Below are 27,660 nucleotides of genomic sequence, written 5' to 3'. Positions count from 1 at the left end.
TTAAGAAGTTTATTTTTGTGATCAACAACAACAACACATTTGTGTAGCGCCTTTCACGTCGGGATGAGGTTCCAAGGCGCTGGACAGAGTATAGCATTTCAGATCACTGCTACTAAAGTAACAAGAGCAATCTTGCATGATTGTTCAGGTGTGCAGAAACTGGGCTCCTATACCATTATTTCCTTTGTTGTCTCCATGATGGTCCTCCCTTCAGAAGTATTGAGGCAAATGGAGCAGTAAACACTTGAAATTTGGTATTGAACTATTAACTTTGGCACCACATTCCTTGCTCCAGGGTGAATCATATAAAGCAGCTCGATTATTATTTTGAATTCAGTAAACTATTCCATTGAAGAACAGTATTTTTTTGAAAAACACAAAATGTGCTGTATGAAAATAATCAGATGTTTAAAACAATTTCTTGTATTATTTGTATACCTTCACACATTATTGATTTCTGTCTTTACTCATTAGTCTTTCTAACACGTATGTAGAAAACAACAAAGTAGTTTCAATTTGCAAGCTACTCAGTCAAGACAGAGTGGGTTTACATTCCTTGTACATCCAGCAGGGCTCGTCTCCCCATGTTCATGTCACTTTAATGAGAAAATACTTTACGAAGGTCAATTGTAACCCACTGCTGCCTGTTATTAGATCATCAATCACTGCCAGAGAAGGCTGCATTATACAGAAAATTTAGCCTGTAACTTGTTGATGGACATTTGTTTGTGGTTTTCCTAGGGTGATGTGAAAGTAAGGATGTTTGCGAGATTAGGTAGCTGTACCAGGAAACAGATTTATCACACTAACTACACAGCTGTTTCATGATAAATGCTTTGTACTAATTTAATGTATGATAACACAAACAGCATGATGAAGCCAAAATGACATCTACACATTTTTGTACATATGTTCAGATTGATTTTTTACATAAATGGCATTGCATATGACAATATGCATGTAAGGCCTTGTTTACTTGTGTTCAAAAGAATTTGTCAATTATGAAGTGAATTATTGTCCCAGGGCAAGAACTGTACAACATGTGCCCTAAAGACTTCGAGATCTTCACCTACATACCAGTGTTAACTGACTACTAAATGTACATGAACAAGTTTTGAACTGATGTCTGCTTGGTGCTTTTCCAAGTCAATATAGATGATATGGGGAAATCGGTGGCCTACATGGGTGGGTGCAATCTGAACTCTGCCCCACTGTTGTTTTTCCATTGGTGCTGTCAACCTGCTGTTTCATCACACTGCGTGCAAACACACTCTGTTGTGCTGAACTGCTAATTGTAAGAATTTAAAATGTTTGGAGAGTTTTTAAGTTGAAATCCAGCATTGTTAGCTTTCTAACCTTCTCCCCTCATGGTGGCAACTCTTAGAACAACCATTTGAGTGTGGGTCGATGGCACCTCACCCAAATGGTTATTCTAAATCTCTGTCAGCCTGCACTGTGAATGTTGGCCGATTACTCAACCATGGAAGATATCGCTGAGAAGCTTAGTTAGTTGAGCACTGTAGGCGGGCTTGATTCATGGTGATTCCACTCAGCCTTTCACCCTTTGGAGGCCAATAAACTGCCTAAAATATCCTGGAGGGGAGGGAAGCAGACGTTTTCCTGGGGCTAGCTATGATGGCCAAGCCAGGAAGATCCACAGCAATCCAGGGCATTGTGATTGACCAGCATGTGAACCTATAATTTTAATGATAACCTGTTACTAATTTTACATTGTAGTGGGGTTGAAAATTATTGACAATAGAACGAAAGTCATTGCTAAGACTCATCCACATCTTTTTATTTGGGATACACTGATCTGTTTGAGTTTGAGGTATTTCAAAGCATTTGATGCAAAAGGCTCTTCTATACAGGTGCAAGTTGTTTGGCCTCCAGCTTACACCTAATTGTTCTTTAAAATTGCAATATCCCATAGCAATTATTTTTTCTGTTGTATTGGTAAGACATGAACATTGCCTTTCGATGAGGGATGGAAAGAATTCTATTTCCATTTTTCAGTTTTCTACATTTTACCAATTCCTTTAGATTTTTATTATCTTCACTAATGTGTGTTTTATGTGCACGTTGTCGACGATTGCTGTTTACCTCACTTCTGATTGGTAGAAGCACAAGTCAGGAGAGAGAGAGACAATGCTATAAAGTGCACAAAACCATAAATTGTTTTTCTCAACCTACATGGGAAAATAAAGCTCCGTAAGGTGAGCAGAGTAAAATAGTTTGTTAATTCGTCAATGCAGTGTGCACTGGAGTGATAAGACTTGAGTTTGTGCCCACAGTAGTTTGAACGCTGAATTGTACTTTCACTGTACCAAAAGGGGTGTTGAAAGTGCATCAAATTCCTTTCCTTCATGCATAATTGTTATGAAATGAGTTAGACAGGATACATTATAGGATCCTTGAAGAGAAAATAATTGAAGTTCTAATGTAAGGTATCATATTTATATACTATTTGGGACCTTGAGGGCATTTGACATATAATAATAGTCGTTTGACAATAAGTGGAAAGAAGTATTTCCAACCTTGCATAGATCACTGTGAGCTCATGTTTGGAATATTGCTACAGTTTTGTACTCTGTATTCAAAAGAACATAGAAGTGTTATAGAGGTTAATATTGGAGCAATAACGATGATTCCAGGACGTGGAACTCTAAGATACAAGCTGGTAGATTCCTATTAGAGGGGTGGTTACTTCATTCATTTTTTCAAACTGCTGAGACACAAATAATATAGATGTAAGCAAGTAACTGTATTTGACTTGTATCATTAATGCAGAGCTTTGGTGATAGGATTAATTTTTTAAAAAAATTGTGGTTAGAAATTTGAAGACCTACCGCGGAGTAGTAGATATATGGAATAGATTTTCAACAAAAGCAGATTGTGTGGTGTCAATTATGTACAAAAAATGGTTAATGATTTTGGAGGATATAAGGGCAGATACACTCTAAAAGGAATAAATACTCCATTGGAGGAGGGGGAAATAGGGGAGGTGGCCAGATCTCAACAGTGGAGATGTAGGGATGAAGTAATATAATGGTATTCTCTTAAATTGTCTGGAGTTAAGGGAGTATCTTCATACAACTTTGCATCCCCTTATCGTAGGATTTGTGTAGACTGTGGAGAGAGTATTTTTGTCGAAAAAATGATTACATATTGCTCCCTATTCTCATATGTTCTTAAAAGCACACTAAAATTATACTGGAGTAACCTGAATGATGCAAATGATGCAAATGATGCTGAAGCTTGGCTGATCAAACCACTTTGCGAAGGTAGTAGCAGTACATCTATTTTCAGCACTGCAGTATGAGTAAAGTAAATCAATGTGGGTTTCACTCTACAATTTTTAACAGACTTACTATTAAAGAGCTGGTTGCTTAACCATAAGTTCTTGTAATATTACAAATTGGCTATTAAGAAGAGTTTGAGGCTCTGGGAATGTTATTTGGAAGAAGAATTTTAGGAGTTCCTCTTTTAGAAAAATTTTTTTTTAAGTGATATTATGCAAGTATCAGTAGTTCCAGCAAGTAAAGTGACAAAATGCAACAAACTACATTAAATTCAATAACATTCTGCACTTCAAACTAATGATAAACTGTGGTTAATATGGGTGTAGTTTAAACTTTGGAGTCAGTGTTTGCTTGGATAAATAATTTTATGGATTTTCTGATTCACGTGAAACGATATTGAACTCTTTAGACGTTGGCCTTAATTTGTGCATGCTGCTGACCTGATGCTGTGCAGGGACATTCGGTGCATCCTTTCATTCAGTCCACTCAAATTATCCCCAACTTCCTGGGGAGCCTGCTTAGAAGTGATCATGAATGTTTGTTATTCGTTATAATCTTATTAACTTCCTAGGTTACTTGAAATAAAATCAGTTGTACTCTTTGAGTTTCAGAAATATTCATTGTCAGAAACTCGTTAAATAGCTACAGCGATTTCTTAAACAGCAATTAATTTTTCACAATTCACAGAGATTGCACACAATCATTTTTTCAATATAAAATACTTTAAAAGTCTCTTGCTGATGTTCACCAAATTGGAGGGCTCTCTGGATAAGAAAGAAAAAGCTTTAAATCTTGCAAATGTTGTCCTTTAGCCTGAATATCAAGCAGGATGTTATTTTTTTACTTGAGCATATCTTTTAAAGCAGAGTTTCATGCTTGTCTCTCTAGGTTCATGTGAAAATGGCAGATGAAGCTGCCTGCGTAGGACCAGCTCCCTCCAACAAAAGCTACCTCAACATGGATGCCATCATGGAGGCCATTAGGAAAACCGGTGCCCAAGCTGTGAGTCTGAATGTGCTTAAAATCAATTGCCATAGCTTATATATTCCTTAGAAAAGCCGGAACTTGTAAAAGAATATTCTCTTCTAGCTTAGTTCATGTGACATGAGTTAAATGGAAGCTCGATCACTACTGGAAATCAAAGGCTTTGTAGCATCTGGCAGTGCTGGTTGGTGATCCTGCAGGTGGCTGCAGGATTCAGCTTTCACACCAGGGAGTAGCTTGAGTTCATTTCATAATTTACTTTTATTTAAAAAAAATCCAATTAATCTTGAGCATTAAATTAGCATTTCCTTTAATATTTCTTTATGGTAGTTGCTCCAGAAGCTGTAAGCGTACACTTATTATGCAGAAAAGCAGTGAACATTAACACTGGCAATACACACGGTCAGGCAAACAATGCAATAGAACATTTCTTTCCTTGCTTCAAGCATTGAATAAGATAAATGGTGATAGTCTTAAGATTAATTAGGAGTTTAAGAGATTATATTATATGCCTTCTGCTTTTTGTCTTAGGTCCACCCAGGATATGGGTTTCTTTCAGAAAACAAAGAATTTGCCAGACGCCTGGTAAGTTTTGTTGTTGATTCCCCCTTGCTGTTGATTAATCTTGCGGAAAGGACAGACATGGCAGTTCGTCTTTGAGTAACGAACATATGAGTTGAGAGAGGGGCCTGATTTAAAGCAAGACTGAAACCTTCCCAGTGGCACTCTTGATGACTCAGCTGGCCTCATCAGTGTGTATTATGATAACGCCAGAGTCTTGGCTTGAGCAAATTTAGCTGAAAGCAGAGCAACCGAATTGTATGAACCTCACTGGCATGGGTAAGCTTAAAAATGCCTTAAAACATCTTTGAGGGACATAATGATTCCAGGAAAATCTGTTATTTCACAGAATTGTGGCTATTTCCAAAATTATGCTGTGATGCTCTTTCTGAAATTTTGCTGGAATCGTGCGCCACAAAAGGAGCCCTTTAGCCCTGTAAAAAGTTGGTGCATCATCACATTTATCTCTGGCACTTCCAGGCAGCTCAAACAAAAACTAGATGGTTTGTTCTATATTAGGAATAAATACTTAATTCAAAAGTGGCCTTTCATATTGTCGAATTTCTTAGGTGTTCTCTATGGAGGCCTGTAAATACTTTGTTGGCAGTGATGGTGTAACGTTGTTTGAAGCCTGTATGTATTACAGGAAGCATTTTGTTTATGGCCCCTGCTAAGTAACTGATGTGTTTACATCACTGGGATTATTTACTTAGATGAAGCTAAAAAGCCTTTTGAACCAGGATAATCTCACAATATGGTTATAGTTTTAATTTAAAATGCTGGGTTTAGCTCAATATAAACAAAACAGAGTTGGCTTTTCAGTAGCTTGAGTAGAAGTTTTTAAAAAAAAATAAGTGTTTAAAATAAAACAATAGGAGAACTGCAGCTGGTGACTTTTCAAAACTAGTATTTTTCTTTTTTTTGTTTGATGACAGTATTGCAGCATTTTGTTCAGTTTTTTTTCTTCAGAATAGAAGAGAAATTTATTCTGTATGTCTTTTTTACTTTTATACACACATACACACAAAACAAAAGAGCGCAGCTGTTCCTCTATTGTAATACAGACACGCTCCACTGGCAGAGAGTGACCCTTTAGGTCAGGAGGCGCCATTGCAGCACTTCACTGATAATCAAGCAGAGGTACTCACTCAGTCACTAATTAATACAGTGGAGCCTTGTTATTGTGACCTTTAATTTGCAAGCACACAACCAACAATAAGCAGGAAGTGACGATAACTGGGCTTCACTCTAATATGGGTACTAATCCTCCCATGATTATGAGTCCCTTAGGGAAATAGCTTAAACACTCTCACTTTCTACAGTGTGTATTGCAAGAGTTTTGCATTGACAGTATAATTACGTTCCTAAATTCTATGTCTTGGTGCGATAAGATGAGCACCAGGACACATGTACATTAAAATGCTTAACTATACTGACAGGCCACTTTCCAAAAGCTATGCTCAGAGCAGTTGTGTTACTTTGACACAGCAGGGTGTTTTCGAAGCAGAATAGTGACTGCCTTTGTACAGGTTTCTAACCTGTAACACGATTAACAAGTTCAGATGATATTGTTAACTGCAGGAGCAAAAGTAAACCAAGCAAGCTTTAGTAATCTGAATTTTCTCTACTAATTGTTGTACACTTTGTCAATGTGTGCAGTGAGGTTAAAGTGACAATGGCTGAAGCAGTTTCTGAAACATGCTGTATATTCTTTTTCTCATTCAGTGATAACTTGTTAATGGAAACTAGAAAATGAAAGACACAGTGCAAAATTGCTTATATTTTGATGTTGGTTGATAGGTAAAATGAATGATAAACTTCCTAAGCATGTGCAGAAACAAAATCTGGAGATGCTGAGATTTTTAAAAGAAAAGGCTGAGGCTGCACAATGTAAACCAATCATTATGTAAAAGGAGGATATGTCCCAAACAATGGCCACATTTGGAAAGTGTGAAAATCTATCACCCATTATTAATGGCTGTTTGCATTACAATTGCATTGTATTTAATTGGAAGGAAATAGCATGGCATTGTCTATATGTCTAAAAATGTGAGAGATAAAAGAGATTTGATAATGGGATAATTTCAAGTCAATGATCCCTTGTCATTTCTAAAAATAATTAACAACTTGCATTTACTTAGCATTTCATGAAAAAAACTCAGAGCACTTCACGAATCTAGTGATGAACACCAAACAGAGATTTATACTGCTTTGATATTTTATATACCTCTCCGGATGCAGAGTCCTGAAATGTAGTGTCAATTCTGCCTTTTCAAACACCGGACATTTTTATATTCAAAAATACGTCTGCTCAGAAAGCCGTCCATTCAGCTGTGACCAATCTCATCATAATAATCTTTACATCTGGTATAGCTCCTTTCACGTCAGGAGGAATCTGAAAATGCTTCACATTATATTCTGTAAAATCCAGTGACTGTTTTTTGTGGATGAATGTGGCAGCCAATTTGTGCACAGCAATGTCCCACAAACAGCCATAAAGTGAATGGCATTTTATATAGGGGGTTATTGGCTAGGACATTGAGACAAACTATCTTCTCTTTTCGAAAAGTGCCGAGGAATCTTTAATGTCCACCAGAACAGATGAACCTTCAGTTTAACATCTCATCCAAAGGATGGAAAGAGCATTTCTGATCCTGGGATTGCTCACAAGAGTAGTTGTGGACATGTGCAGAAACTTTTATCCCTTTTTTTCTTGAATGCTCCCCACCGAATGAATATTAGTGGAGCTTGGGAGGGTCTCCTGAATATCGGGCTGTGTTGGTCCCAACCACTTCCACTGTTTACTTAATGGCTGGTTGACAAAATAAATGTAAGTTTTTGTGGAACAGCTGCAGGCCACTGGCATCAGGACCAATGGCAGCAGTGAAAAGGTTTTTGGTGACTACTAGTTCAATCACAGGCACATGGAAATAGATTGCATCTATTCCATTTTATTTCAAGTCAGCCTCAGTCATTATTCAAAGGGTAAATCCAAAAGCATTATATCTATGATACCCATGCCTTCAGCAGGATGATAAATTTATCAAGTTAACACTGTGACTGCTACAACAACAACATTTTGCTGGACAGTCGAGAATTTGCACCCGATCTGGTGGTTAGATTCAAGAGGGGCAGGCGGGAAGGGGGATGGGAGGATGACCGAAGGCATGGTCAAAGAGGAAGGTCTTGAGATGGACCTAGGTTAAGGAGGCAAGGGAACCCTGTGGAATGCTGCATGTGACTATGGGGGACAGGAGGAGAAGCCATTGGAGACTCATTTACAGAGGCAAGATTACATTTGTATAGCACCTTTCACGTCGGGAGGACGTCCCAAGGTCTGCCTTTTGGCTTTTATCCTGCACGTAGCTTCTCTTTCTCCAGCTGTGGAGATGGTTGTGGCAGCTAGCAGCAAAGTTGCATGTCCAGTTGTTTTCCTTCTCTGTGCTATGAAATCTGCTCTAAATTATAAGCCTTCATAGTTCTTGCACCAGATTTTGTTGGACAACTACTTACAGGCTGTTACAAGTCCAAGTCCAAATAGGTGGGTGTGTTTACATTGCGCCCTTGTTGGCAGAACTGTCTTAACATTCATGTGTTTTTTGCTCTTTTCTTTGGGTTTAAAACCTTTTGAAAACTTGAGCATGTTTAATTTTGATAGACCATATGTTTTTTGAAATTTGGTCTGATTCTTATTTTTCCACCCATCCCTCAAATATTTTCCTCTCATGTCTTGTCCTGAAGGCACTGATTTGGGCGTCACCCATCATTACAACCCCAGTGTTTTCCTGGATTTTAATTTGTGCATGATGAATTGCAATTGGTGACAGACATATTATATAAACAGGCATTAGTGTTACCAGTGATACAGTTTAGAAATGCTGGATTTTATTTTGTTTTCTCTATATCTTAAAATATTTTGAATACTTACAGCACTATGTTGAAATTTCAGTATCTACCTTTCAGAAATCTAGTGAGCTAAGATTCCACCATAAAGCGGTCCTCCATTTCTGCCCACATACTCTGCAGCCCCAGGACAACTAACTTCATTTTGATTCTTATTCGGTTATAAACTGGTTGCAATATGGACCCCATTCATGCACATGCACACAGCCAGCCCACTCACATCCCGTGTGCAGCCAGTGCTCAAGCTAAAATGACCAACATCTGGGTTATTAAAACTACATGGTCAATGGTATAGAGGCTTAAGCCAATGGGAAGAAAATAAAAATAGAAATAATTATTTTAAAAAAATGTCTCAATTAATAATTCTTGCATTTCGTGGAGTGTCTTTTGCGTCAGGAGGACATATCAAAGCACTTTGCAGAATTTATTATAAAGTGAGTTCATTTGTATTTATTAAACTGGAATGGAGTGATTCAGAGTATGAAGCTGGATTTCTGTTTATTCATACATGTATTGAATTTATGCATTTATATCACTAAACACTGTGGTGTGAATCGGTACCCGAGAGCTTCAGTGCAAATTACTTTATGATTCCATTGTATGTCTCAAACTTGATGTATACATTTGTTTGCTGCAGTATGCAACAATTTCCCTGGCAAACCCCATTGTAAACTGGGCAGAAGTTGAGATTTAGCAAAGTTTTCAAATTCAGTACTCAATGTTAGAAATGAAAAGGTTTGTGTAAATTATGACTCAGAACTTGTCAGTGAACTATTTTCATCAGTCCTTTTTGTAGTTATTGCAATGGTGCAGAGCTGTAGCATTAGAATGTGTTGGTCTAAATGGAAACATTTAAATTATCCAGTGAACATTTACTCATTAGCAGTGGCAGTCTAGGTTTTAAACACAAGTCTGTAATTTACATTTCATTGCTAAAAGGCTGCCCTTGTTCAAGAGTTGTTTCTAAGCTTGATGAATATACTTGTATTGGGAATAAACAGACTGGGAAGAATTGAAAGCCAAATACCCTGCCAGGCTTTTGAGAAGGATCTGAAGTTTCCAGTTGATCATTGATTAGCAATGCATGCAGCAGTTTGAAAATGCAAAGCTAAGAAACACAAAAGTTGCCACAGGTAGGCTATCCTATTAAATCCCCCCTTATTGTTGCTACCTTTTTAAAATCCATCCTGCTCAAATTCCTGTAGCTCGGCTGGTTTCCTGTTAATGTGAAAATACTGTGAATTAGACACAGGGGGATGGACAATACAGATCCTCCGGGTCCCTTAGCCCTCTCCAACTGTTAAGCAAAGTTGAATTGTTATGCAATGAGTCCTAGAAGAAACAAAAGACTTGATGGGTTTTACAGCTCCACAGGATCAGATTATTGTTATTGGGATCCCTGTGAATATTTGCTCTGCGACTCATTTCTTCCCCCCTTTTCTTGATTGATACCAGCTTGTTCAGGGTTTAATAGAAGGCTAACATAGACACTGGTGAGAGGAAAACATGGTCTGAGTGTTTGGCAGCTGAGCAATAGGATACTGCATTATTTGTCAACTGCTGGATCAGCTGCTGACACGCTGCTTAGAAAAATTGTAGTGAATCTTTTTCTCGTTATTTTTTTTGTGTACATTTTTTGCTACCTTTTTGAAATACACTTCGAACCTTTTATGTTCCAAGTGTATTTTGTTTGTGATAACTAGCACAAACTAGTGTTTATATAAACTCAAAACGAAACAAGGAAATCCCAAACATATTTTGTTAGGAAACATCATTCCAGATAATGTGGAAATTTAAAAACATGCTTGACTGCTGAAGATTTTACAGTTAGAAATAAGACTGCTGCAGCTTCAGAAAGGACTTTTTATAAATGTGCGATTTCTCCCACCCCCTCGTCTGGTCAGTCCAGCCTTTTCTTCTCTATCACTTTCCCAGGTATTGCAGAAAATACCTAGGTCATGAAGTTAGGCAAGTAAACTGATATCAATCTTCCACAAGTGCTGCTTTGAAATCAGCTGCTTGAAGGGAAGCAGGAGCAGGGACTCTTCCAATTTTTATTTTCTCTTTTTGGGGAAGCACATGGCCTCTACTTGACACTAACTCCTGGTGGCACATTTGGATCTCAGAATGTGCAGAATTGTGGAGTTGTGGAGGAAAGTGACCGAAGAGAAGTCCTGTAGCTCAGAGGTTAGAGCACACGCCTCGCAAGCGAGAAGACCTGGGTTCGATTCCCGGCAGAGTAAAAACACTGGGCAAGTTTTGTTACTCCATACGTATTTGTTTACCTAGCAGTAAATGGGAACCTGGTTGTTGGTCGATTAGCAGATCGTTCTTTCAAAATAAATTTAAAAAATAATTTGGTCACTCAATCCACAATTGTTTGTGGGACTGCTGTGCGCAATTGGCTGCTATGTTTCGCCCACAAAATATACAGTCAATTCACTACAGTATATTCTGTAAAGCGCTCTCAAAGACGTGATAAGGCGCTATTAAATTCAAGGATTATTATTATAATTGCAGACACAAACCCATATTCTATAACTATTTGAAGCTAACAATAGGATAATGTTCTGAAGACCTTACGTTTTAGTAGTTTTCCCTCTTATTGATCTGAAACAGACACTTAGGTTCAAAATCATTTTTGGAAGATAATTTTTTTGGTGCATTTTGTAAAAGATTTAAATCAATGTTTTCAAAGCAAAATTAAATACATGAAGTCTATAATTACAGCAAGGTGTTTACAATGGTGCTCTTTCGTAGAAAAAATAATGTATTCAGTTTGAAAAAATCTAAAACTATTGGAAAAACCAGAAGAAGAAAGGCCTAACTTAACAGTTAAAGTCTAGAAGCCATAAAGTGGCTAAATGAAAACGTAGTACTTTTAAGGGATCTCTGATTTTATTTTGAGAAAGTTTGTTACTGTATTTCCTAAATGGTGTTTTCAATTACATAACCGACTGTTGAGGTCCTTGGGCACCAGTCACATTGATTCAAATTCTGTAGAGTTGGTTGAAAGATCATCTCAATAAGTGACAAGGAAGTTCTGTTGCAATTTCACAAGAATGGATTTTTTAAATATAAAACCATTAATAAGCTAGCTGCCCGTGATCATCTCACAAGGTAATTATACTACTAAGTTCCCCTACCCACTACTGAGTCGCTACACTTTACAGTAAATCCTGTGAAGCGTGAGACTTGCTCCCAATGTGCAAGGTGCTATATCAAATGCAAGGATTATCAATATTATGTATATTGTATAGACAAAGTTGCAGGTGCTTTCGATTATCTAATTAACGAATGAAGGGAAATTGTTACATATTTAAGATATTTTTCCATAGAATCTGACTTACCAGAGTTTAGGGCACCTGTAATTGCCTCAATATATAGGTGTCAATCATGACTCAATTGGCATTAGCACTCTGGCTCTGGGTCAAAGGGTGTCGGTTCAGTACCATGTTTGGACTCTGAGCACATTGTCGAGGCTGATACTTTACTGCTTTGGGGTGATGCCTTCCTTTGGATGACCAGTTAAACTGAGGACCATTTGCCTTTTCAGAAAGATAGTGAAGATACCCTGGCACTGTTGAAAAAGACAAGGGAGTTTCTTCTGGTGTCCTGGCCAGCAATCCTCCAGATAAAATTGGTCATTTATTTAATTGCTGTTGTGGGACAATGCTGTGCACAAATTGGCTGTTGGATGTGCCTACAGATGCACAGTCACTACACCATACAAATCTTTGCCAGTGCTTGATATGTTTGATGCTATTGGTGCTGTATCAAATGTGAATACATGGATTATTATTAAGATGCATATTTACAGTTAAGTATCAGGAGCTAAGCTGCTTTAGGATGTTGTTCTGCTTGTTTGACTGTGGGTCTTGGGTGCTGTAGAAGCTGCTTATTTGTAGATTTCAGGACTGTTTCTACAGCATCCAGTCACACTTTAACAACAACAATAACAGCAAGATTACATTTGTATAGCGTCTTTCACGTCGGGAGGACATCCCAAGGCACTGGACAGTTTACAGCATTTCAGACCCGAGCTGGGGTCAGGGTGGGGAGAAGGGAGGGGAGGGGAAGGGGGGTGGCCGATAGCATGGTCGAAGAGGAGGGTCTTGAGAAGGGGATTTGAAGGAGGCTAACTAAGGAGAGGGCGAGGCAGACTGATTGGGGGATGGAATTCTTGAGGTTGGGGGCAGAGTCACTGGTAGGGCGGGTGGGTCGGGGGACGTGAAGCAGGGATCCGGCTGAGCGGGGGGATCGGGCGGGTTGATAGGGGGTTAGGAGGTCGCAGAGGTAGGGTGGGCTGAGGCTGTGGAGGGCTTTGTAGGTAAGGATCAGGATCTTGAACTGGATCCTCTGAAGGATAGGGAGCCAATGGAGACGGGGGAGATGGGGTCACGGAGTTTGGTGCGGGAGAGGACACGGGCTGCAGAGTTCTGGATTATCTGCAGCCTGTGGAGGGAGGAGTTGGGAAGGCCGACAAGCAGGGCATTTGCATAGTCTAGCCTGGATGTTATGAAGGCATGAACAAGAGTTTCAGTGGCCTGAGACTTAAAAAATACCTGTGTGTGAGGAAGGTTAAATTTTTGTACCTTCTGAGATGGCACTATCACTAGAGACAACTGTGGACATTATTGTTAGCAACTTTACCTTGATTGTTTGCAATAGCAGAGCTTGACTCTGTGTTAAACACTGAACAAACAGGAAGCATTTCTTTGGTGTTTTTCTTGATAATGAAATTATTGTTCCATTCAAAGTATTGACATCACAAATCTTCATGATAAACCTAACAACAACAAGAAACCTGATAACAAAATAATTTTTTTAAAAAATGCTATTTTTTTAAAAAAACTCCCTACTAGCTTAGTCAGTAAGACACTGCCTTAAACCAAAAGTTCCAGTCTGTTGTGAGTTAGCTGATTTTAGCCTGGGTGCTACAATAGGCCTCAGGTCCCATACACCAGAAAGAAGAACACTTTCCATTTTCTGATTGTTGTACAGTGACTTTTGATGGACCAAAATGCACTTCCATAGGTAGACTAATATGATTGAGATAGATCCGCATATCAAGGCAGAAGAGACCATTGTCCACTATCTTGGCATCACTCATTCATTTGTCTGTGCAGTGGACTCTCAAAACGTCATTGTTGATGGCAAATAATTTAGAATCCAGCTTCTCGTGCCAACCCTCGTGCCAACCCTCGTGCCAACCCTCGTGCCAACCCTCGTGCCAACCCTCGTGCCAACCCTCGTGCCAACCCTCGTGCCAACCCTAGTGCCAACCCTAGTGCCAACATTCTGTTGGACCTTCTAACAAGACACATAATCATGTCAGAACAGTAAAGTCCTGATAACTTGTCACAGCAAAGGAAAAGGGCTCGCTGACGAGTTTGGCATATGTATAAATACATGAATAAATGCAATCGTGATATTGATAGCACGACTTAAGTGGTAGTGACAAGTTAAGACAAGGTTGTGTTATAAAGAGTTTACTGTATTTTATTGAGACTTTGACTTTACTGCAAAGGTAATGTCTGATGATGTGTTGAGGTAGTGCTCAATTGGTGGTACAATTGGGAACAAGGTGAGATATAAATCATAGATGGCATAATTTATGTCATGGTCAGCATTTTAACATTCTTTTTCCACAGATACACACACACATACATTATACACATGTTCACAAGCATACAAATTTAAACAGTAAAAGCTGCTGTCTGGGCTAGTAAGTTGTAAAACTATTTCACAAGTAGCAGGGTAATATTTTGGCAGGAATGCGGATGGAGAAGCAATCGGTGCCATGCAAACAGTGAATATAAAACTGAGTAGAACTTGAACACAGGTCTAGTCTTGGTGCAGTCACTTAGAACTTTTGTTTTGAATTTCAGTTCCTCCTGTGCCATTTGTTACCACAATTAGTCTTGTTCTTTCAGTCTTTAAATGCAGATTATTTGAAAGAGAAATATTGTATTGTAAAGAATATTGTAAATATTCATAAAGAAATCGGGTGACTTTGGAGTTAAGAAAACCCTGCATTGTTTGTTCAAACTTTTTTTTAATGAGATCAGATAAAACAATATGATAAATTTTGAGAAGGGTTGCAAAGTACCTTGAATGCATTTGATTTTGATTTCTGTATGGATAGGTAATTCAAAATATGGAGTCCTATTAGAGCACTCGACTTGCAAGTGAGAGACTTGCAGGCATTTTTCGATTCCTGGCAGGGCGAAAAAAGTTTCCTTGCACCACATGCCTCTGTTTACCTGGTAGTAAGTAGGAACCCGGTTGTTAGTCGATTGGCAGATCAATTTTCCAGGGGTAATAATTCCTTAAAAAAATAATAATAATAAATTGGTCACTCAATCCAAGACTGTTTGTGGGATACTGTTGTGCGCAATTTGCTGCCATGTTTCGCCCACAAAATATAGTCAATTCACTTTAAGGTATATTCTGTGAAACGCTTTGAGACGTCTCGAAGATGTGATAAGGCACAATATCAAATGGAAGGATTATTATTAATATTACAAGGAGAGACAGCACTGTGCCACTGTAACACAGCATTGAGCTTCTGTGCTCTTTCTGCTTCCACGAATCCAGCTTACAGAAAGTTATACTCACTTTTTAGACCAACTTGGTTTGGTATATTTAAAATTTGTTTTGCAAGCAGATTTTTTTTTTTAGCATTTGCAAATCTTGCCTTCGACTACTATGCTGCAGATTATTCTTCTAATTGAGACTTAAAGTTGGCAAAAACTTTTGGATTGAGTCAGAGTTCCAGCATGTCTGTGTTGGGTAATAAATGACATCTGCTTTTAATTAGCAGTTTATATCTATTCTAAATGAGTTGAATTTCAACAAGGCTGAGGGTATTAAGACAAATAAGCTAAACAGAGACCATTGATGAAGTGACAGTAACTGTTGTCCAGCACAACTAGGCATATGGCAAGGTGTTAAAAGCTTGATTAATTATTTGGAGTCTGCTGTCTGTGATGCTCTCTGTTGTTGCAGTCTTGAAACACACTGAGGCCATTTTCAGTCTTGTAAATCATATGCAAAGACCAGTCTAATTAGGTTTTGACTGCTCAACTTCTCATGCTGCAGTTAGCTTATACTGGGCTTACACGCGGCTGACTGAAATAAAATAGAGACAGTCTACTTTGAGGCACCGACGGCTGAAACCGTTCTGTTGCTGGACTCTTTTGTCATTGTCAGCCACTGCTTTCAGTGGATGAACGGCCAGCGACTGTGGCTCCACCCCCCGTTAGAAAACAGTCACATCATTGTCCTGCATTGCAATTATGTCATATGGATGTGACATCACATGTGTATTGTGTATCGATTGTGCTGAAAGTTGGCTATTCTGACCGGCCAACTCTGAAAAATAATAATAATAAGTAAATACTTTTTGCATTTGACATAATGTCGTTCACATCGGGAGGATGTCTCAAAGTGTTTTACAGGATAGCGATTGTACTTTGGAAGCAAGTGGCCCACAAGTGGTGGAATTAGGAGGAATAGACAAGAAACTAAATCTATGTGCCAATCTATGTACTATTGCACGTCTAATACCTTGACATTACTGTTTTTGTTCAGGGTTCGAACAAGAAAAACTGAGGTTGTACAAAGAATGTTTCAACATGTCAGCAGTACTAATGCTATACTACTGGCCTATTGGGGAGGACTCGTAGCTTATCTTTTTCACTCATAAAACCTGGTGACCAGAGCATTCGATAAAAGATTTTAACCTTACTGTGCAAGATGCTGTTGCCTCCAAAGATAGGATTGCCTGTGGAGGTAACAGTGCTGCTGAAGTCAAAACTGCCTACAGCAAGTGCACTTCAAGCCAAAGGAAACACAATTGCATTTGCATTTGTTTTGCATCCTTATTATCTATGGAATGGGGGAATGGAGGTAAATGAGTCAGTAAGCACTGCTCCTTAGAGCATTTATCCTGGAATTGAAAGCAATCCAAACTAGTGAGGTCAAAGCTGTCTTTGATGGCTGAAAAGTGCAATAAGTTTAATCAGCCGCAACCAGCACAATACTACCTGAGAATTGGACAAATTGCAATTGTGAAGATTGTTCATGTAGCAAATGGAAACAAAACCACACAAGTGGAGAAGAAAATGCTCTTTTGAGTTGCCGAATAGATGCATGAGAATGTGGGTCCCTATATTTTTCTTCTCTTTCCACTGAAGTTGGATAGTTGCCTCCACATAAGTACCCTTTCCTTTCCTCTTTCCCCTCCCCCGTCACCCCTATCAGTGTAGGTTGAGTTATGGTACCAGGGAATTGAAATTGCAATCATGTCATGTTGTTCCACAAATTCAGAGTGTATAGATTGACTACAATAAAACCAATGACAGTTTCAATTCTTCTTGCATGATAAGAAGAGTAAATTGTAATAATAAATTGTAATAGATTATATTCACTGATCGGTAAGTCAGTAATGAGAAGGCACAATTTTAAGATAATATTAAAAGGAATTAAAGGGTTGATTATTGGATGGTTGGAATTTGTAAATTCTGTGCAAAGACTGTTGTTGAGGCAAAGCCCATCAATTCTTTCCAAATAGAGTTAGATGTGTGAAAAAGAGGACTATTAAAGGGTATGGCATTCGAGTGGGTGACTCGTGTGGATAAATATACCAGCAAACATGATGAGCTCAATGTCCCGTTTCCACTGTGATAACATCCAATGGATGGCAACTTCCGAAAGTGGTGCTGTTTTGAATGACAAAAAAACAAACTGATCAGTGTTTTTTAATCAGTTGCTCCACTCCCAAGGAATCATTCAGAGAACAAATTCTGACTTCTATGACTTCAAACGTAAGACCTGGTTAATATACAAAAAATTCTCATTTGATTTTCTTCCATGAAGGCTGTCCCGAAGGCACGGCTCTTGCAGAGGTGGGGTTCCACTGATACTAATGCCTTACAAGTGGCTGCTTTCTCACATGGACAATGAGCATGGCACCTTTTTCAACCACAGAGGGAACCATAGTTGTCTTTTCTCCTTTCTTTACCTGATATCCAGACTCAAGCGAGTCACCAATGAGGGTCACTAGATAGCAATCAGGAGTTAGGAATTCTTTCTGGCTACCCTCATTCCTCCTTATTCCTCTTTGGCAATGCTGAGGCCAATTGAAGTACCTCAACCACTGATCTAGCTGTGATAAGTCCCATGTTTGACTGCCTTGTAAGACTCACTATGTAGGATCGACCATACATGGATGATCCACCATATTTTATTTTCCTCAAATTTTTTTATCCCTTTCTTCAAGGTTCTAACTTCTATTTCGAAGCATTGAATAGAAAAGAGGCTCAGAAATTAATCCTCCCTCTCCCAGAGGCTCTGAAGATAATTAGAGTTAACCATCACTAATCTGCTGAGGTTAGCTAACAACAAAACTACATTTGTATAGCACATTTCACATCGAGAGGACATCCCAAGCTAAGTCATCACTGGGCTTGATGGTAGCATCTATATTTGGGGCATCAAATACTTGTTTGTTCACAACTAAACTTTCTTGCACAGTGGTCACTAAGATAGCTCTTGGAAAACAGTTCCAGGAGGTGAAGATGAACTAAAGCTTGCTTATTTTTGTAATGTTCTTGACAGACTGTTGCTGAATTGCTCTACTCTCTGTTTATATCCGGGAAATCTGGATCCGGTTACTTATATCAGTGTAGCCAGCTGAGTGAGCTGCTCTTCTCTTTTCCCATGTTCAGAAAATTTGATTCCAAGATTTATGGATTTGGCTACTTGTGTCATTTCACCCAAATGTATTTGAGGTCCATTTGATCTGATGATCTTATGTTGTTTTTCAAAGTCCAATCATGTAACAGATAAGTGAGAGTTTTGACAACTGTGCTACCATAGTGAAGTATATAAATAGGCGAGAACTCACTTCCACCTTCTTTGTCTTCATACCATGCTAATGCAGCATTGGTGTTCACAAAACCCTACTGCTCCTTCCTTCTAAGACCTCACTGCCCTTTTGCTCAGCAACTTGCCGGAATGCAGAATTTCATAATGATTGTCTCAAGTGATGTAGACTCCAGACACATCAAATGCAAGTATTGCTATTGTTGTTGTCATTATTATTTGTGGACCCTTCCTATAGAGACAACCCAGTTTGACCATAGTTGCAGTAGAAGATTCAACCTCCCCTAAAAAAGGTATGAGATAATACGATTCCAATTAATAATACATTATGGGCTGCCAGCAGAGGTAACTTTGCAGTGGTACCCATACTTGTAACATAAGAGTGTTATAAATCATGACAGACTGGAGAATGAGCCTGGAACAATCTGGGTCATTCTGGTTTAGTTTCACTCCAGACAGTGATTTTATCAAATGGGCCATTAGACTTTCCTCCACAAATATAAAATACAAAGGTGAAAAGCTTAAAGTATCTTATAAGTAAACATTGCAATTATTGCACTCCACAATTCATATATGTTTTATGATTTGTATCCAATTCAGTAGAGCCTTGTTATAACGTGGTAGTTTGGATCCCAACCATTACTATTTTGTTTTTTGTCAGCCAAGTGTCTGACACATGGAAACCCATCACCATGTTCAAGAGTATCCAAATCAGACAGAGATACAACTATGTATGCCATCTACACATGGAAATGCTTGTGTATCTGGAACGAAATGCACAGGCTCTCCTTGGAGGAGTACATCTGCTTAAATAATTCTGCAGAGTATTAGAGGCAGAATAGCGAGAGCCAAGCCTTAGGTACCACAGAATGTGGCTTGGGGTACTGCTGGAACTTAACTGGCTAAATCTGCAAAGCTTGCCAGTGAGAGCACTGTCTGGCAAGCTTTCTGTTGCTTGTCTAGGCCCACTCTACCAGTTAGGGCTTTAACGGGAGGTGAATAGGAAGAATCTCTGCCTCACTGGCGAGTTTGTCATCAGCAATGTCATGGAGTACTATGAACCTGCTTGGCTCAGAAACTGAATGAAACCCCGACAGAGTGTTCGCTTGATTCTGAGTTATTTAAATGGGTAATTTTTTGAATCAATAGGAGTTTGGGCACTGGATTCAAATCTGAATTCTATTCAATTCATCCAAATACTAAATAAATTGAGCATACAATCTCCACCTGCTCCACCTATTTATATGACTCTGTAATTCAGTTCTGTGACATTGATGTGCTGTTATTCCATGAAATGGGAACAGTCTTTTATACTGTATACAGTCATTATGGATTTTTGTCTACCTGTGCTTAACACTCTCTGGATTTAGACAAGCAGGGTGCAGTCCTCCAGGGGGAGAGTGCACATTCCATTTCCAGACACAGTATGCCATCCCAGTATGAGAACTTTGGGATTCTCAAGCAGTTAATCCAAGTACAGAGCCTTGGCGTCTTGTTTGACCCTCAGTTGTCTTTAATACCCCACATCCATGCCATGACCAGTGGCATATAACTCTGTCTGGTTTGGATATTTTTGAGGATGGTGATGGGTTTATGCATTTGTCAGATACCTGGCTGGCCAAAACAATCCTTCCTGTTAACAGTTGAAATGCAAGTTCAAGCTGATTAAGTAACTGGATAAGTATGTTAAGAAAATGGTGCTGTCAGATTATTTTCTAAAATAAGAATCTGAGTTAACAATTTCCCAGTAGGTATACTACTGTGCCCCGTCTTATCTTTGAGACAGAGATTATGGATAATTCTTGAAGTGGCCCAGATCAGCCACAGTCTGTTTCCCATTTCTGTAGTCCTTTCACAGCAACAAATTACATTTGTGTAGCACTTTTCACATCAGGAGGATAGTCATCGTGGAGGGCTTTGAAAGCAAGGATAAGGATTTTGAACTGTATCCTCTGAGAGATGGGGAGTCAGTGGAGTTGGGCGAGGGTGAGTATGATGGGGTCATGGAGCCTGGTGAGGGAGAGGACACAACCTGCAGAGGCTAATATGCATCTTGTGGAGGGAAGAGTTTGGAAGACCAACAACCAGAGAGTTAGCATAATCGAGCCTGGATGTAATGAATGTGTGAATGAGGGTCTTGGCAGCCTGAGTGAAGAGGCAGTGGTGGAGCCGGGCGATGTTATGGAGGTGGGGGAAGGCAGAACTGGTCATGGCATGGATGTGGAGTATTAAAGACAGCTGAGGGTCAAACAAGACGCCAAGGTTCTGTAGTGGGATTAACTGCTTGAGAATCCCAAAGTTCTCACACTGGGATGTGTATAAAACATGGTGGCATTGCAGTGACGTAATGATTTCTTTACACGTTTGCAAGTGCAACTATACCCCAGCAACAATTATTTCGCCCACATAATACACGGTCAATCCACTTTACAATATATTCTGTGAAGTGCTATGAGATATCTCAACAACATGATAAGGCACTTATGAAATGCAAGTATTATTAACGAGGAGAGGGGAGNAAAAAGTGGTATGTCTTTTTTAAAAGAAAATTCCTATCCTTTAAGGATTTTGTTTCCATTGAATGAAGTTTTGTAAAAAAATGTTGTGAAGCACAGTTTTTGCCAAATCTGATTCCATTGTAAATGTAAAGGCTTAATTATCTCCACAGGCTGCTGAAGGTGTCACCTTCATTGGACCTGACACACATGCTCTTCAGACCATGGGAGACAAGATTGAAAGCAAATTAATAGCCAAGAATGCTAAGGTTAACATTATCCCTGGCTTTGATGGAATGGTCAAGGTGAGAAAACTGGAGTTTGTTGGATTGGTTTGGAATTGATATAGATCCATGCCACTTAATTGTTAATGTAAAGTGTACTTTTTAAGGCATTCATAAAACATGTTGTCTGGGAAACATACAGAAAATGGTGTATTTTATATTTCTGAAAAATAATGTATCACACAACCTGTGTAATAAAATATAATTGTGAAGAATGAATTTGTTTCTGAAGTTCAACCATGTATTTGGTATAAATTAGTGTAAATGCAGCAAATTTTCAACTACATTGTGTTATGCAAAATGCTAAGTCTGGTACAAAAGGATTTATTTTTGTTCAATATTTTTTTGATTGTAAAATGTAATCTCGTCTGAACATTATCTTAAACTGGAGCTGCACATCAACAAGTTCCTGGCATTCAGGATTTAAGATTCTGCAGCTGAATAAGTAACAACATGTTTAGCAGAATGTAAATGAAAGGTACAATTTACAGCGGCAAAGACAATTCAAAGTGTTTCCACTTAACTATAAATGGTGGAGCACCATCAGCCCTTACTCTTCATGCATTGAGTTCAAGAGGCTCTAATTGTCTGCGTTTGACTGGTTTAACACTTCCTGACAGAGTGGCTATTAAGGGGAACTATTCTCGCATAACTGTCAGCGAGTGGAACAAAGACACTTGAAACTCAATGTGTGGAAGATATTGACATACCTAGATTACTCTTTTTATTCCTTTGGATTCCTTCTACTAAAATTATGGAAGGTATTTCCCTCTGTACACCCAAGAAAGCTGTAGCTTGGTAGTTAAACTATAAGGTTTTTTTTGTTTTTGTGTTTTACACAAAAATGATTGTTCTTTGGAAAAATACCATTAACAGTCAAGCCTATTACAAAAAAAGAAAGGGAGAGAGACTTAAAACAGATACTGCTTTCAGGTTTGCTTTGAACTTAACAAGCACTGATTTGTGGAGCAGACAAGCTAATGAAAGGAAATTAAATTTTCTGCCAACTTCCCTACCCCCACCCAGCTTGTTTGCTGTTCATATTAATGTGCTTTGGTGAAAAAAATGTTTTTTTAAAAAAAACTTCTGTTGCTGTTCTCAATTAAGTGAGCAATATTCTCTTTCTAACTGGATGGTAGATATTGACCAGTGACAAAACTGCCCTTTATTGTCTATTTTTCAAAAAGTATTGTGCTTGAAGCTTTAAAAATGATCGGGTTTCATTTTAATGTTCATAAGTCAGCCCCTGTAGTTTTAGCCACATCTAGCAGTCGGTGGTTTCCAGACATTACTCCTTTCCATAATCCTTTCCAACTTTTTGCGACTCAAGTGCTTTTTTTTCCCTAATGAAAACAAATCCCAGAAAATATGATTTCCTCTTGGTTTATATGAAACCAAGCTAATTAAAACAAAAGCAAACCATTGCTAGAATTTCCTTTTTATATATATATATATATATATATATAAAACGCTCGAGCATATGAAACTGGACCTGTGCCTCTTTCTTGGCTGTTTTCTCTGATTATCGAGATTAAAAAGCAGAGAAAAAAAATCAAGTTTAGCGCTTCCACAAACCTTTAAAATATTTATTTAGTGATATTTATATAGCCCTTGCAAAACTTTAGTTTTATTTAATTGTAGTGGAAATAATGGTTTTGTACAGGACAGAAAGCTGAATATGTTTGCTGGAAGGCTGACTGTTATCGACTCCGAAAGAACTTTTCTCGCATTTGTTAGTCCTACCAATGGAGATCTTGGGAACCCTGGAAACATGCAAAGCAATTATAACTGTAGACAGTCCACTCCCCCTACTGTCAATTATTGGAACAGCACATAACATGGAATGGTTGAAGATGGCAAAAACACATTCTGGTGGCAGAAATTTTGCAAAGGCGGATTTACAATTCACAACTGACTGAACACCATTAAAACTTGTCTTTTTATTCCAGCTGCAGAAGGTGTTTGATAACATTCCTAAAGGTTTCTGTCAAGTGATTACTTCCCCCTGTATGCTTTCTAACATTGAAGGGTATGGAATAGTAATAACATGAAAACTATCAGGAGAGATTTTATGGGAGAAAATCTATTGAAATTTTAAAATGTATGGGAATAGTGTGCTATCAAAATGGGGACAGTCAAGGTTAAATGCTTTCAATGAAAATAGTAGGTTCCCTCCAAAAGATTGAGACTTGGCAGACCTGCAGGAAACTTTTACTCGTCCACTTATGGTATTAATTTTGTGTTAATCTGAATAAGAAGGAGTAGGTGGGTTGTAAACTCAACATAAGGTCTATCCAAGGAGACAGCATTGCAATATACAGCTGCCCTGAGGAGCAAGAACAGTGGCTGATGGGATTAATGTTTGGTCTCATTTCCTGTCTTTACAGGATGCACATGAAGCTGTCAGAATTGCCAGGGAAATTGGTAAGGCTTTAATTAAGCTATTGTGTTGCTGTATCTTTATGTAAATGTGTAAAATTGTGTTGCTGTCTACAATCTACATTTTTTAGTCATGGATAATGAGGAGTAATATAAAATGTAAATTTTGTTTTGTAAAATCTTTGTTCATTTAAGAGATACATTATTTGCAACATAAGTTCCGTAATTGCTTCATATAAAGATATTATTTAATTGCATTATTTTATGTTCCCTGCACATTTTTATTTTTCCTCTTATGTTCCTGCTCTTCTCCAGTTCCCCATTATACATAATTTCCTGTGCTGACAGGGAGGGCAGACTGCTTCCTGGTAGTTCCACTAGTTCTGCTTTTATCTGCCTACTTTTCTTTCCCCTCCCGACCTCCCCCTAAAGATTCTGATTCGTACCGGCATGGTTCTTTGGATGCTGGCTCCCCTCCAGTATTCTACCCAAATAGCTGTTCTTTATGTGTGAGCCTCAAGAGTGAGGCAGGCTATTAGACCATTGAGGTATTATCCCAACTTAGTCTGATCCTGTTTTCACTCAATGTCCATGCATCCATTTTCCAGCAGGGAGTAACTGGATAACAGTCAGGAGCGGGAAGCTGGGCTGATTTTCCCTTTTTTACTCCCTCCTTCCACGCCCAAGGGCACCAATTGTAGCACCCCAACTGCTGCCCAACTAAGCTGAGCTAACTCAACACAGACCAGGAATTGAAACGGACTTCCTGTGGCTTGCTTTACCCAGTAGTTCATTGGGAGAAATAATTCAATACTATTTTGTAAATATTTTTTGGGGGTCATCCTGGTGTCTGACACATCAAAAAAAATGTGCAAGAGCTGGCCAGTGAAATTGTCCAGCCGCTGCTTGTTGCCTGCCTAGATAATCCTTAGGATGCCATGTGGAAAAAATTGAGCAGTCTCTAGTTCAGTGTTTTAGTACATGCATGCACTGAGTAATATGTAGTTTTGCTTCTTAAGTTTTGCTTGCTAATTCAAGTTCATGCCAAATTGAATGTTCTCAGCTGGGATAGGCCTAATAACATAAGTATTAGAAATTGGATCTGAAGTTCATTACAATGCACAGGGAATTTTAAAAATTGATTATAAACCCATAAAAAAGAATCTAATATTTGAACTTTTCTGTCTGGAGACTTGGCTATGTATCCTTTTTATGGGTAATTATTTTGGACAGAAAATGTCATAGCAGTTTAAAAAATAAACTAAATGATATGTGTAATTTTAAATGAAAGCTATGTTTAAGAAGCTGGGTTGAGGGGGAAGTAAGTGATCTGCAAACAGGACTACAGTAGACTGAATGTATTTGTATATGCCTTAAGTGTGAAGAGATCTACTTTTAAAAGTGGGAATCAAATTTTGGAACATATTCATGGTCCCCAGTCTGCAATAAAATTCAGAAGGTCCTCATGGAAACTAACAGGATATATTAGATAAACGCACTCATGGTATATCTGATACAAAGAATACCAATTCAAATTTAACTTTAAAGTGGATTTCAGTATGCCAGTTGTTGTCTACAGTGTTATTGGACATATGGTCAGCTGTCGTGTTCACATGACCAAATGATCAAAGTCAGAACTTCTGTCTAATTGTCCCCTGCTGCTAGGCTACCCCGTCATGATCAAGGCCTCAGCAGGTGGTGGTGGGAAAGGCATGAGAATAGCCTGGAATGATGAAGAGACCAGGTGAGGCCCTGCCCAGAAACTAACCTTGCAAAATCAGTACAATTACAAAAGTCCCATTACGCTACCATACTTTGACATTGGAGAAGTATTAAAAATGAAACTATTTGAAATCAGATATTTTTCACCTTTTCACACTGCCGTTGAGATTTTCTTGGAGTGAGGAGAGATGCTGAGGTGATCGACGGAGCCAGACGACTGGTGTAAACGGAGCACTGCAGGCACATTGTTTTTGTTTACTTTAACACAGTGTTGTGAAAGCAAGCAGCTAGTGATGCTTCATGCGTTTGTGAAACTCACTGGAATGCCATTTACTCCTCCCTGTCACTGTTTACCGAGAGCTGCCTCGAGCCAGATGCTCCATTTGCCATACCTGCATTGTCACTGCCTCTCAGATCTCTTTTCAGTAACCAGTGTGAAAAGTAGGAGGAGGCAACAGGTGGGGTTCATTGCATCCATTATTTAATGTTTGTGACAAACTAATAGAGGCTAGACTTAATTAGGTTAACTGAATTGTAAAGTGGTTTTAAAGGTTTTGAAGAATGCTTGAGCTTTCAAAATGAAAAACATGGGATGTTTCTAATTTGCCTCGGGTTCTTGGATAATGGCACAAAAGTGAAGGTGTCAATTGGACACCATTCTCCTCGCTGCCTGCTCCTTTTAGGTTTTAGCCGTGGCAAGTTCAGCACAGGATTGCTTTTGGGTGGATCCTGCACGTGCTCGAAAATGTTGACAACAACAACAAAATTACATTTGTATAGTGCCTTTCACATCGGGAGGATATCCCAAGGTGCTGGACAATCAGTGTTTTTTTGACTCTGTACATATTACTTAACAAAGTAATATGTTAAGTTACATCATCATCACACATAATTTCATACATCGTGACTATTGGCCGAGAGAAAGGAGGAGGCAAGCATAGGTGCTGCTGCCAGAGTCAAATTTTGATTCCTCCACAGAGCACCGTGCTAAAGACCTCTGACAGCAGGTACGGCACCTTGTTTGCTTTGGCAGGCTGCTGGGAACTTTACACAGCAGAAATGTGTAGCAACTTCTTTGCCAAACTGATGTTGCATTTGGTTGCAGGAGCAGTCACTGCACCATTTGCTGTAGAAATGGCTCTGTTTATATTGAATCTGTGTCTGCGACAACCAGATCCACTTCAAAACAACTGCACGTATGCAATTTGAATACCCTAAACATTAACTGTTTCCCAGGGCTGTTATCTTCCTTAATGGCTGGGGAGGCTCTGTTCAAGTCAGTGCTGGCAAATCACTTTGCTGCCCAGTATGGACAAGCGTGAATGGTTCAGCTATTCACCTTGCCGATAGCTACAAACTCATGGCAGCCTCTGCCTCCAACAGCAAGGCACAAGTGGCACCTCGCTTACATTGCTGGTTTTGTCCTGACTTAAAGTTGGTGTTGCTGGCAAACCAGCAGCATAAATGTGCTATAAACTGAAGCCAAAATGAGGAAGGATTGTGTTGATATGTGAATTGAGTGAATTTATCTTTTCCAAGTGCCATACATATTATATTTAGTGAATTCATACTGAAAGCTCTAGCAAACGTGTATTGCTTTTGAGAATGGTTTCCTGTCACAATTTTTCTGAAACAGTAGATATGTGAAAGCATTTTGAATAGTTTCTAAAGGAAATCACCTCAAGGAGTTAGTCTCACAGCAAAAGTAATAATTGTAGTACAACTGTAATCAGACATCTTCATACTTTCTCATTAAGACACATTTCCTTTTGAATTTTATCTCCTGCTCCAAGATGGCAGGTCTCAATTTCTTCCTTTCTCATCTAAAAGTAATGATCTAATTTGGGGCATGGGGTCATGGGGCTTCAGCCATGGATTTAAGAGCATACCTTGAACCGTGTCACCTCACAGTTTTACGTTAAAACGTTTAACAACAACAATGACCCAAGGCGCTGGACAGTGTACAGCATTTCATACCCGAGCTGGGGTCGGGGGGTGGGGGGGGGGAAGGGAGGGGAGGGGAAGGTGGGTGGCCAATGACAGGGTCGTAGAGGAGGGTCTTAAGGTGGACTTGAAGGAGGCTAAGGAGGGAGTGAGGCGGAGTGATTGGGGAATGGAATTCCAGAGGTTGGGGGCAGA

General features: G+C 38.9%; 1 protein-coding gene across 1 annotated transcript in view; it reads left to right on the top strand.

Annotated features, from left to right (window-relative positions):
- The window catches only part of pcca (propionyl-CoA carboxylase subunit alpha), a 227,683-nt gene that overhangs the window by 40,944 nt on the left and 159,079 nt on the right, over nt 1-27,660 (top strand). The window contains exons 3-7 of the mRNA XM_042334257.1: nt 4,191-4,304; nt 4,818-4,871; nt 21,310-21,441; nt 23,808-23,844; nt 25,465-25,543. Of these exons, the coding sequence (XP_042190191.1) occupies nt 4,191-4,304; nt 4,818-4,871; nt 21,310-21,441; nt 23,808-23,844; nt 25,465-25,543 (416 nt within the window). The remainder of the gene's footprint in view (nt 1-4,190; nt 4,305-4,817; nt 4,872-21,309; nt 21,442-23,807; nt 23,845-25,464; nt 25,544-27,660) is intronic.

This window comes from Callorhinchus milii, unplaced genomic scaffold, assembly GCF_018977255.1.
Source record: "Callorhinchus milii isolate IMCB2004 unplaced genomic scaffold, IMCB_Cmil_1.0 Scaffold4, whole genome shotgun sequence".
In the NCBI taxonomy this organism is placed as follows: Eukaryota; Metazoa; Chordata; class Chondrichthyes; order Chimaeriformes; family Callorhinchidae; genus Callorhinchus; species Callorhinchus milii.
The sequence above is the reverse complement of the archived record's forward strand: the minus strand, read 5'-3'. Positions and strand labels throughout refer to the sequence as shown.